Source organism: Bufo bufo, chromosome 3 (genome assembly GCF_905171765.1).
Source record: "Bufo bufo chromosome 3, aBufBuf1.1, whole genome shotgun sequence".
Taxonomy (NCBI): domain Eukaryota; kingdom Metazoa; phylum Chordata; class Amphibia; order Anura; family Bufonidae; genus Bufo; species Bufo bufo.
In genome coordinates this window covers 141,376,383-141,389,909 of record NC_053391.1, presented here as the reverse complement: position 1 = coordinate 141,389,909, position 13,527 = coordinate 141,376,383, and the positions used below count along the sequence as shown (strand labels likewise).

Sequence of the window (13,527 nt, the reverse complement as noted above, 5' to 3'; positions counted from 1 at the left end):
TAATTGCCAGGGGCTATTCCAGAGCGTAAACCACAGTGGCAGCTGGTCCAGGCAGACCAGGAGGTACCTGCGAAGGTACCGACAGTACAGACGTGGTCAGACAGGCAGGGTCATTACCAGGAGCAACAAGACAGGAAACGGAGGAAGAGGCAGAGACGTCGTCAGAACAAGCAATGGTTCAGGGCAGGCGGCACAGGAACAAGGTCAGACAATCCGGGTCAGCAATGGGAGAGGCGATGCAAGCAGGCAGGGATCAGACGATAAACGAAGTCCAGGAACGAAGTATGAACAGGAGTGGTAAGCAAGCTCTTTAGCACAAGATTAGGACCTTGACTCTGAGGCGTCTGTGTAAAGGGCTGAGCCACTTAAATACCTGCAGGAGAGCCAGGGTAGGTTAATGAGATCACATCATGACATGACTCAGCCCCACCCAGGGAGTGATGCGTACTGCCACATCAGCAGCCGAGTACAAGCAGTGTCCAGGTTAGTTGTGGAGCGGAATCCACATAGGTAATACCAACTGCACAGGCAGAGTCCAGAGCTGCAACAGAGGCTGGAAGTAGAGATCACAGATGAGCACGGTGCCCGGGACCACGGTGATGAGTGGGGGAACAGCGCCGCACAGGTCGCTGTTACAGATAACTTGGTACAACTGGAATACCCCTTTACCCACGCAATAACATATGTATAAATTAAATAGGAATTAATAGAGTTGATGGAGGTACCTTTTTTTAAGAGTCAGATGCTCCAATAACTCACCTTTTAGTAGATACTACTGCTCCTCAGCTCTTGGTACGAATTTAAGTTCACTCTTTATATTCTGAATTTCTGAAAGGTTGACTGCAGGCAAAGGAAGTTTCACAGCTCCAGGGAGTTGCTTCTTCTCCTCACTTGGTATAACATCTGGATTACTCTAAAGACAAGAGATATACATATATAAAATATTATTGCGACAGCTTTGACTGTTCGGTCAAGCATGTCAGTCTATGGCACTGATGAAAACAGGTACCGACAGATATAGCCAAGCTCTGTAATTGTTTCCATCCATGTCATACACTTTGACATGCTCAACCACCAGTCTATTCCAACTCCTCCTAATCATGGTTGTGCAGTTGGGGGTAATAAGTCACCAATATCAGATCAGCAGATGTCCAACTCCCAGCAGCCCCGCCGTTCAGCTGTTTGAAGAGGCCATGAAGAGTGCTGCACTCTCCAAGCACAGTGCAGTACACTGTATAGTAGCTGTGCTTGGGATTTTAGCCCAGGCCAATTCACTTGAATGGGACTGAGCAGCGGCTTGGCCATGTGACTGATGACTATGACGTCACTGACCTAGGAAGAGGCCGTGGCGCTCGCCATGGCCTCTTCAAACAATTGATCTGCACCGCTGCTGGGAGCTGAATCTATCCTGAGGATAAGTCATCAATATCAAAATCCCAGACAACGACTTTAAATGCTTTTGGCTGAAATACCCCATTTAACTAAGGTTTATGGATATATTTTTCCCCAACAATATGTAAGAAGGCGATTTAGTTTTTAATCTTTATGTACAATGTTTGGAAACATTTATGGGATTGAAAAATAATCTCAAAAATTGCGCTCAGTTGGTATTTATGAAACTGGCTGACCTGTTACATGTGTGCTTGGCAGCTGAAGGCATCTGTGTTGGTCTCATGTACATATGTGCCCGCATTGCTGAGAAAAAAGATGTTTTAATATATGCCAATATAGGGCCTCTAGGAGCAACGGGGGCGTTGTCATTACACCTAGAGGCTCTGCTCTCTCTGCAACTGCTGTGCCCTCTGCACTTTGATGGAAAGGGCCAGGTAGGGAAAACATCATCACAACAGGTCCTGTCAATCAAAGTGCAGAGGGTGTGGCAGTTGCAAAGAGAACAAGAGCCTCTAGGTGTAATGGCAACACCCCCGTTGCTCCTAGAGGCTAATTTGCATATTTTAAAACATAATTTTTATCAGCAATGCGGGCACATATGAACATGGGACCAGCACAGAGGCCTTCAGCTGCCACATGTAACAGGTCAGCCAGTTTCAGAGGTACAAATCTACTGACAGATGCCCTTTAAATTACATAGGGAGGATTCTGCATTGCAAATTGGTAATTTCATCAAGCACAATAACTTCTATAATACAAAAATGCAGGTAATCCCTCATAATGGATATTGTGAAGGCAACAAAGCTTGTCTCGGCCAGATAAAATCCTCTATGGCAAACAGAATCTTGGGATGTTTAAAATGCAAGTTCAAGCGCCATTAAAAATAAATTATGCCTAGCTAGCCATGTCAGCCGGCTGAATGTTCCTTGAGCAGCACTTCATTACACAAATACTTTATGCATTATTTATCCAGCCATTCTCCGTCTGTGTACCGTATAGTTCACTGTGTGCCAGCACATTGTCAAGGCTGCAAAGCCTTAGCCTATTTTACAAGTTCAGCTTTAGGAAATCTGCATTATTATTATTATTATTATCACAAAAATATGCATTATTCTGTATTTACCAACAACTATAATGGAATGTGAAATTTTGTAATAATTGATAGTCACAGGGTACGCATCCTACTACCAAGATCAACGCTTGGACATGGTGTGACCGGTTATTTTATAATATAGTGATGATAATTCTACTCATACTCTACTAGTGCACAGTGATTTACAATCAGGGAGAGTAGAAAATAATAAAGGTATGATGCTGATTTTGCACAGTGGACTATCTGCAATAGGGAAATAAAAATAGCACTTCAGGACCCCTTAGTATCTGTGGTAATATAGATATAAAGCTCATTGTTTGGGCTCACGCACACGACTGTATGTATTTTGCGGTCTGTAAAACACGTATCTGTGTGATGTCCGTGTTGCATCCGTTTTTTTTGCGGATCCATTGGAAGAATGCCTGTCCTTGTCTGCAAAACGGACAAGAATAGGACATGTTCTATTTTCTTTGCGGAACGAATATGTGGACATGCGGACACGGAATGCACACAGAGTAATTTTTCCGTTTTTTTCAAGCCCCATTGAAGTGAATGGTTCCGCATACGGACCTGTAAAAAAACGTAACAGAAAACAAATACGTTCGTGTGCATGGGCCCTAAAGGACAGCAAAAACTCAGTTAAAACGGTATGAGTTGTAAAATATTCAGATTATATCTAGTTATCCTCTATACATAGAATAGGGGATAACTATTGGATCAGTGAGGGTCTGACCACTGGGGCCCCTCAAGATGAATAGAGCGGCAGCTCAAACAAGTGTACTGTTACTATATTCATCTCTACGGGAGCACCGAAGATAGCCGAATACAGAGCTTGTCTATCTCCTTGGGCTCTCATAGTGAATGAATGGAGCGGCCGTGTGGGTGCACGACCTGCTGCTCCATCAGAATGGAGGAGCGGGAACCCCATTCTCGTGATCTGTGGGAGTCCGAACAGTTAGACTCCCAGGGATTAGCTATTTACTGTATCCCCTATCAAAACCCCTTTAAGGTTAGTGTTTTTTGGAATCAATTGGACATATAGACAGACCGACAGAAATAGGGCACCTGCTATATCAGTAAATATAAATTGACCCTCACTAAGACCCTACTGCCCTGGTTTCACATCAATGAGAATTCCTATAAAATTACTATCCAAGTCATGTCTCAAGGCCTGTTTAAAAGGTCGACCAGGATAGCTGACATACATCAGGAGGCATTAGAGGAGCGGAGGGCGGAGCTTGCTAACAGCTGATTTGCATACCCCGGTTATCATACACTTTCTCGAATTTGGAAATGTTCTATCAGTTTTTTTACAAACTGAACATGAAGTGTATAACGTTTCCTAGTGGGAGAAGCATACAAGACTGTAAAAGAGTCTGGGAAGTCTCGCTAAGTAAACAAACTATCTCCTCCTCTCAAGACATGCATCAAGTGTTTGTCAAGGTCCTCGTACATCCCCGCTGAAGAGAGATCTGACAACCCTAAAGATATATTTGACAGATTTAGATTGTATCTGAGAGTTTGTGCTCCTAGAGGGTACGTCTGACAGCAAGTAAGATATATCTGTCAGAACTGTTCTGCAGTCCTAGTAAACGTGAGTCCCAGAAATGATCAGCTCCACGGGGCTTCCTTTATTTAAGGTGTATAATGACTGGACATATACAGGGAAGCGGTGGCACATTACATCAGCTTTGAGGAATGACATTATAAAGGCCGTTGACATTTACTGGACAGATGATTCCTACAACCAATAAACAACCATTGAAGATTGAAGAGACTTTATGCAATATTCTTTCATAAAATGGGTCCAAAAATATCATCATGATCACTAATTGAAGGGGTTGTACCAAGTTTTGAAGTTATCTTCTATCCACGGGATGGGGAATAATTAAATGATTGGTGAAAGTCTGACTGCTGAGACCCCCACCGATCCAGAGAACAGCGTTCCCTTGTCTGATGAGGCGACAGGTTGAGCTTGTGCCATGCCGCTCCATTCATTGCCTATGGGACTACCATAAATAGCTATCTCTAGCAGTCCCATAGAAAATGAATGGAGTAACAGGGTGCATGCCTGCTGTACTAACAGATTGAGGGAAGAGGTCCCCCATTTTCATTATTGGTGGAGGTCGCAGCGGTCAGACCCCACCAATCATTTGTTTTCCCCTATCCTGGAGATAGAAGATACATTTTAAACTTGGAACAGCCCCTTTAATTTCTCATAATACAGAAACATTTACTTCCATATGTGTGACTGATGTCACCAGCTCTTCTTATATAATACATTTAGCTTTTTGCAAGTTCCTAAAAGAAACATTCTTGTAGCAAAAATGAGAGCAAGGCTTCACTTGCCTGAGCACCAGGGTTGTGGTGCAGTGGCAGCTGGGGACCTAATGAAAGCCAGGTCTGGTATGTGTGCGAGCCTATTAAGCCTCATTCACACGTCAGTGTTTGGTCAGTGATTTCCATCAATGATTGTGAGCCAAACCCAGGAGTGGAGCCTCCACAGACATAAGGTATAAGGGAAAGATCTGCACCTGTTCTGTTTTTAGAGCTGCGCCTGACTTTGGCTCAAAATCAGTGATGGAAACCAATACACTGACCTGTGAATGAGGCATTAGTCTACCTGTCATTATGAAACAGACAGGCATAACACAGTGCAATATGGGAGTATTGCAGTGTATTATGTAAGTGCTCAAAGGACCACCTTTTAACATTTCCTTAGTGGGACAAAAAAAGTAACAAAAAATAAATAAACAAAAATAAATAAAAAATACATACAGTCAGGTCCATTAATATTGGGACATCGACACAATTCTAACATTTTTTGGCTCTATACACCACCACAATGGATTTGAAATTAAACAAACAAGATGTGCTTTAACTGCAGACTGTCAACTTTAATTTGATGGTATTTACATCCAAATCAGGTGAACTGTGTAGGAATTACAACAGTTTGCATATGTGCCCCCCACTTGTTAAGGGACCAAAAGTAATGGGACAAATGGCTTCTCTGCTGTTCCATGGCCAGGTGTGTGTTATTCCCTCATGATCCCAATCACAATGAGCAGATAAAAGGTCCAGAGTTCATTTCAAGTGTGCTATTTGCATTTGGAATCTGTTGCTGTCAACTCTCAAGATGAGATCCAAAGAGCTCTCACTATCAGTGAAGCAAGCCATTATTAGGCTGAAAAAACAAAACAAACCCATCAGAGAAATAGCAAAAACATTAGGCATGGCCAAAACAACTGTTTGGAACATTCTTAAAAAAAAGGAACGCACTGGTGAGCTCAGCAACACCAAAAGACCCGGAAGACCACGGAAAACAACTGTGGTGGATGACCAAAGAATTCTTTCCCTGGTGAAGAAAACACCCTTCACAACAGTTGGCCAGATCAAGAACACTCTCCAGGAGGTAGGTGTATGTGTGTCAAAGTCAACAATCAAGAGAAGACTTCACCAGAGTGAATACAGAGGGTTCACCACAAGATGTAAACCATTGGTGAGCCTCAAAAACAGGAAGGCCAGATTAGAGTTTGCCAAACAACATCTAAAAAGCCTTCACAGTTCTAAAACAACATCCTATGGACAAATGAGACCAAGATCAACTTGTACCAGAGTGATGGGAAGAGAAGAGTATGGAGAAGGAAAGGAACTGCTCATGATCCTAAGCATACCACCTCATCAGTGAAGCATGGTGGTGGAAGTGTCATGGTGTCGGCATGTATGGCTGCCAATGGAACTGGTTCTCTTGTATTTATTGATGATGTGACTGCTGACAAAATCAGCAGGATGAATTCTGAAGTGTTTCTGGCAATATTATCTGCTCATATTCAGCCAAATGCTTCAGAACTCATTGGACGGTGCTTCACAGTGCAGATGGACAATGACCCAAAGCATACTGCAAAAGCAACCAAAGAGTTTTTTAAGGGAAAGAAGTGGAATGTTATGCAATGGCCAAGTCAATCACCTGACCTGAATCCGATTGAGCATGCATTTCACTTGCTGAAGACAAAACTGAAGGAAAAATGCCCCAAGAACAAGCAGGAACTGAAGACAGTTGCAGTAGAGGCCTGGCAGAGCATCACCAGGGATGAAACCCAGCGTCTGGTGATGTCTATGCGTTCCAGACTTCAGGCTGTAATTGACTGCAAAGGATTTGCAACCAAGTATTAAAAAGTGAAAGTTTGATTTATGATTATTATTCTGTCCCATTACTTTTGGTCCCTTAACAAGTGGGAGGCACATATGCAAACTGTTGTAATTCCTACACCATTCACCTGATTTGGATGTAAATACCCTCAAATTAAAGCTGACAGTCTGCAGTTAAAGCACATCTTGTTCGTTTCATTTCAAATCCATTGTGGTGGTGTATAGAGGCAAAAATGTTAGAATTGTGTCGATGTCCCAATATTTATGGACCTGACTGTATATTTTAATTTGTGTTGCTACAATGAAGTGAAACCATTAAGCCCCTTTCACACGGGCGAGTATTCCGTGCGGGTGCAATGTGTGAGGTGAACACATTGCACCCGCACTGAATCCGGACCCATTCACTTCAATGGGGCTGTCCAGATGAGCGGTGATTTTCACGCATCACTTGTGCGTTGTGTGAAAAATCGCAGCATGTTCTATATTCTGTGTTTTTGCACGAAACAGAGGCCCCATAGAAATGAATGGGGCTGCGTTAAAATCGCACGCATCCGCGTTGATAAAAGTCAATTTACTGTATTATTTTCCCTTATAACATGGTTATAAGGGAAAATTATAGCATTCGTAATACAGAATGCTTACTAAAATGTGGCTTTAAAGGGACACTGACAGGCCTTCTGAGCATAATTAGCTCTTTATATGCCCCCCTAGGTCTTATAATAAGTTTCCAATTCATATAAGTATTATCCCTGTGCGCATTGTAAAACGTTAAAAATAATCCTTATAATCACCTGTCCTTTCTGCCCAAGGGGCGTTCTTTGTGCCGCATTTGTGCCCAGCCGCATCCCAACTGCAGGATCCTTAGACACGCCCATCTCATTAGTATTCACTTGGCGCAATGTGATCCCGGCGAGCGAGGGTGCCGGGCACATGCGCAGGATCTCCGAATGTCAGGGACAGGAAAATACCGCCCAGCGAAGTGAACATGCTTGTCTGAAAGTGGCCTAAAGGGCCCTTTACACGGGTTGATTCTTGGCCAGATGATCGCTAACAAGCGTTCATAGGGGCGCTCGTTAGTGATTATTTGCCAGTGTAAAGGGAATCTACTACCAGCAAACAACAAGTCTGTATGGGGAAGAGTGATGGCATTAGCGGTCATTCCTTCCCATACTGTGGAGGAGATAGCATGTAAATGCAGAGGTCTCCTTCACTGACGTATTGTGGCCCGCAAACAGCAGGTCCGCAATATACGGGCACCGGCTGTGTGCTCCCCGCATCATGGATGCAGACCCATTCACATGTTCTATTTTTTTTACGGTGCAGACGAATCACAGACCCATTCAAATTGAATGATCCGCAAAGTGCGGTCCCCAATGCACGGAACGGCCGCACAATGGCCTTGTGCATGAGGCCTATAGAGGAGCTGTCACCTCTCCTGGCATGTCTATCATAGTAAAAATGGCATTCGCCATGTAATAACAATTTTGGAGCATCTATTCATATAACTCTATGTTGTGCCATTGCTCTACTATTCCTATCAGAAGTTTATGAATGAATTGACAACTGGGTGTATGTCCCTGCACAGATTAACCATATCCATACAGTGCTGTCCGTGTCAGACTACGCAGGGACACAAGTCCAGTGCAGACTGCTGGCAATGTATTCATAAACGTATGGTAGGAATGATAGAGGGATGGCACAACATAAAATGATATGAAAAGTTGTTTCACAATGGTTATTACATGGAAACACAAGTAGTTACTAAAACAGATGCGTCAGGATAACATGATTTTTTAGCCTATTTAGGAGCATTTAAATCTATTTAGTTGCAGATATGAAGTTGATTTGCTTTTCCCGGCCGGCGCCATTCATGCACCTCCGATTCCTCAGTATGATTGTAATTCAATATATTCTCATCTTGTGATGATGTTTTTTCTTTACTTGATATGAATATTACATTTATTGAGCCTGCTCATGTCCTGACAGGATATTGGTTTCCGTCGCCCAGTTTGCAGCCAGGATAATTACATTTGGCATATTTTATGATCATCATATACAGTGTACAGCAGATTCTTTTTTTTTTTTTTTTTTACCCGGGTTGTTATGTGCAGCTAATAAGCTCCATTTTGAATGTAAGCCTGCAGCCTCCATTTATAATCTCCTAACTTACTGCACTCAAGACCTCTGCATAACCTAAATTATGTGAGGCGAACGCATTGCACCCGTGCTGAATCCGGACCCATTCATTTCTATGGGGCTGTGCACATGAGCGGTGATTTTCACGCATCACTTGTGCGTTGCGTGAAAATCGCAGCATGCTCTATATTCTGCTTTTTTTCACGCAACACAGGCCCCATAAAAATGAATGGGGCTGCGTGAAAATCGAAAGCATACGCAAGCAAGTGCGGATGCGGTGCGATTTTCACTCATGGTTGCTAGGAGATGATAGGGATGAGCGACCCCGGACCCAATTAAAGTTTATTTACTGTATTATCTTCCTTTATAACATGGTTATAAGGGGAAATAATAGCATTCTTAATACAGAATGCATAGTAAAATGTGCCTTGAGGGGCTAAAAAAATTAATAAATTAACTCACCTCATCCATTTGATCGCGCAGCCGGCATCGTCTTCTTTCTTCTTCTTTCAGGACCTGCAAAAGGACCTTTGATGACTTAATCACGCTCACCGCGTGGTGACGTCAGCGCAGGTCCTGCTGAATGAAGATACAAGATCCTTCTATCTTCATTTAGCAGGACCTGCGCTGATGTCACCACATGGTGAGCGCGATTATGTCAAAGGTCCTTTTGCAGGTCCTGAAAGAAGAAGAAAGAAGATGATGCCGGCTGCGCGATCAAGTGGATGAGGTGAGTTATGTTTTTATTATTTTTTAACCCTCAATTGACATTATACTTTGCATTCTGTATTTAAAAACCATGTTATAATGGAAAATAATAAAATCTACAGAACACCTAACCCAAACCCGAACTTCAGTGAAGAAGTCCGGGTTTGGGTCTGGGTACCACAGTCAGTTTTTTCTCACGCGCATGCAAAACGCATTGCACTCGCGCGGAAAAAACTGAACATCGGAACGCAATCGCAGACAAAACTGACTGCAATTGCGTGCCTACTGGTGTGGGTTTGCCGCAATGCACCCTGAACGCATCCGGCCCTCACCCGCGATGCCCGTGTGAAGGGGCCTAAGTCTTCTTTAGAAAAGCTTGAGCGCTTGAGTAGTATTATGGAGAGTATACACCTAAAGGGGTTGTCCCACAAAAATGACATGGAGTCATTTATTAAGACCGGCCTTTTAGACACCAGTCTTAATACTCCTGCGCTGGCGCTTAATGCGCCAAAGTAATGTAGAGGTGCCAGCCAGCCTCTACATAACTTAAACGCATCCACCTTCGGCATAGATGTATGCCAGCTCCCTTGGTGGCTTAGATTAGGTCATTTCTATGCCTAAAACATACGTAGAAAATCATCAATGAGACAGGCCAGTCTGCCCCCTTCTCCAATGCCACACCCCCTTTTTTAGAACTGGCATATGTGGCGTGAATAGGGAAGAATATTCGGCCGCAAATTCCCTTTACGAGTGAATATGTGACTGATATATGCCAAAACTTGGCATATATCTATTCATAAACGACCCCCATGGTTTTCAAACCAACCCCTGGATCTGAATACTTTTATAATTGCATGTAATTAAAAATGAGTATAGCCACTGAGTTATTCAATAAAATGTATCTGTATAGCGCCACCTGCTGTTCTTTTTCTTATTTCTCTGTCAACCTCGCTGAGGTGGACGCATCTGCACAGTTCTATCCTTCAACTGCTTGATAAGCTGTGATAGGAAGCAGTGGTGTACATATAGAAGTAAGGAGCCCCATAGCAAGGATCAAACTGGGGCCCCGCACACAGGACAGAAGGGTTTCTACCTAAACCCTTTTCAGTGACCCTTAGGCCATTTTTCCAGAGCTTCATTTGCTAAACGTTGTTCCTTTATAGGGTAGAGTCCTGACCAAGTTTTCACCTCCAGTAGAAGAGGAGATAATCCCAACTAAGACTGGGGGCCCCCTCTTGCTCTGGGCCCCATAGCAGTCGCATGGTCTGCCGCTATGGTAGTTACACCCCTGATAGGAAGAGAGCTGCAGCAGAAAGGGCACACCCCCTGAGAGAGATAAGCCTTCTGAGCTGTCAAGCTTGATATAAATCTAACAGAGCAATGGGAGTAATCAATGGTGGGTACAGGGCTTGTTCGAGCTTTGCTAGAAAAAGGCAGGCATGTACTGCATGATTTTCATTTTTTATATTAATCATGAGATAACCGATTTAAAGGTGTTGTCCTATATGGATATTTATAGCATGCTGATAGGATATGCCAAAAAAAGCAGGTTGGGAACCTTCTCCTATATCAGGAAAGGGGCCCCAAAGTGAATGGAGAGCAGGCTGCACATGCACATCCACCTCTCCATTAAGTGTTAAGGGACTTCAGAAAACAGCCAAACAAGCGTCCTTGGCCATTTTCGGAAGTCCCATAGTGGTGAATGGAAGGGTGGTCACGCATGCAAAGCTCGATCTGCATTCACTGCTATGAGACTTCCATAAATAGTCCAGTGTGCTCAATGTCCATGTAGGGGCCCCGCTCTTAGGAAAGGAGTGGGTCCCAGAGCTGGGAATGCACCTGTTGGACATTTATGGTATATCCTAAAAATCTGCCATAACTGTTCAGATGGAACATGCCCCTTAAACATATACCAGATTATACTAAATACAGGGGCAGTAGAGCTGAATTTGTCATTAACCCCTTAGTGACCACCCATACGTGTTTTTACGGCGGTCACTAAGGGGCCTTAGGCTGGGCCGCCGCGTTTTTACGGCGGCCCAGTTTAAGCACCGCGCGGCTCCCCCGTGCAGCGGGGAGCGTGGACCTGGCTCTCACATGAGAGCCGGGTCCCTGCTCTAACAGCCCGGAACGGCAGGAGTGCCGATCCGGGCTGTTTAACCCTTTACATGCCGGGCGCAATGGCGCCCGCTGCATGTAAAGTGGTGACAGAGGGAGCGGACTCCCTCTGTCTCCCATCAGCACCCCGAAAATGCGATCGCGGGGTGCTGATGTGCTGGGAAGCTTACCTTGCTTCCGATGAGGGCCCGAGCCTGTCTTCAGTTACTTCCAGCAGGCTGTGCCTCTCTGGCGCAGCCTGCTGGTCAATGTTCGAATAGCATTGCTATTGAAATGCAATGCATTATAGAGATAATGCATTACATTTTAAAAGCAATCAAAATACTGTATATTATAGTCCCCTTGTGGGACTATTAAGTAGTAAAAAAAATAGAAAAAAAATACACATTTATTAAATAAAAAAAATTCCATAAAATAAAAAAATATGCCTTTTTTTCCATTGAAAATACGCTTTTCAATGAAAAAAATTGCAAAAAGAAAATATCCCCCATATGTTTGGTATTGCCGCGTCCATAACGACCGGGACTACATAAATATTACATAAATTATCCCCTATGGTGAACGCCGTAAAAAATCAAAAATAAAAAAAGACAGAATTTCGAATTTATTCTTAGTTTCCACCGAAAAAAAACGTAATAACAAGCGATCAAAAAGCGGCATTTACTCCAAAATCATACCCATGAAAAATACAAGTTGTCTTTCAAAAATCAAGCCCTCACACAATTTCACATAAAAAAATAAAAAAAAGTTATGGGTCTTGTGAAGTGGCAATGCAAAATAATTTTTTGGGTTAATAAAAGGTGTTTTATTGCAAAAAAAGTTGTAAAATGTAAACAAAATTATAAGTATTTAGTATCACTGTAATCGTACTGACCCAGAGAATAAAGATATTATGTTATTTGTACCGAAAAATGAACGCCAAAAAATGTATAATGTAAAAACGCAGTGGCAGTATTGCTATTTTTCCCCATCTCCCTCCCAGAAAGAGTTAATAAAAGTTAATCAGAAAGTTATGTGTACCCCAAAATGGCGCCATTAAAAACTACAACTTGTCCCGTAAAAAACAATCCCTCATAAAGCTATATAGATGAAAAAATAAAAAAGTTATAGCTCTTGGAACGAGACCATAAAAAAAGGAAGAAAAACGGTTGGTCATAAAGGCGGCCCAAACAGGCTTGGTCCCTAAGGGGTTAAATGAGATATCTGGTTTCTAAAAAAATAAATAACAAGAACCACAATGGTATTGAAAATATCTGCAGTGCCACCACAGGAGACATTAGGAATTACACCGAGACCATTCAAATCAATAGGCTGGCTCTGTAATACAGGAAAAGTCCACTGCCCTTTGTAACCGCTCTGCGCTATGGGCAAGGGATGAGCTTCCTGACCAGGGGGCACCTCTATAACTCAGAATTCTCTAATACTGTATATAAAAATAAAAGTTAGATTGGTTTTCTGAGATTTACATTGATGGTCATCAGTAGAGGTGGACATACCATATGTGCAACCTGTGCAGCTTCACGGGGGTCCAGCAGGTAAGGGGACCACCTTAAAGTGATATTTCTATCTCAGGCACTGACGGCATATTGCTAGGATATTCCATCAATGTCAGATAGGTGCAGGTCCCACCTCTGGGACCAGGTCCTGTCTCCAGAAAGGAGCTCCTGAAATGAAGAAGAGCAGATCACGCATGCACAGCCTGCTGTCCATTCATCGCTATGGGGGTTCCAAAAAGCGTTCAGCTATTTTTGGAAGTCCCATAGCGGTGAATGGAGAGAACACCTCTCCATTCACCACTGGAGGAAATAGTCAAGCCGGCACTCAGCTATTTTTGGATATCTCGTAGGGTGGCTGCACGTGCGTGACCGGCAGAGGTGAGACCCTCACCTATCTGACATTGATAGCATATCCTAGCCATATGACATCTATGT

At 43.2% G+C, this 13,527-nt stretch overlaps 1 protein-coding gene across 1 annotated transcript in view; it reads right to left on the bottom strand.

Moving 5' to 3' along the window:
- SMPX (small muscle protein X-linked) overlaps positions 1-13,527 on the bottom strand; it is an 87,190-nt gene that overhangs the window by 20,004 nt on the left and 53,659 nt on the right. Inside the window, exon 4 of the mRNA XM_040423659.1 lies at positions 760-913. Within this exon, the coding sequence (XP_040279593.1) occupies positions 773-913 (141 nt within the window). The 3' untranslated portion in view covers positions 760-772. The remainder of the gene's footprint in view (positions 1-759; positions 914-13,527) is intronic.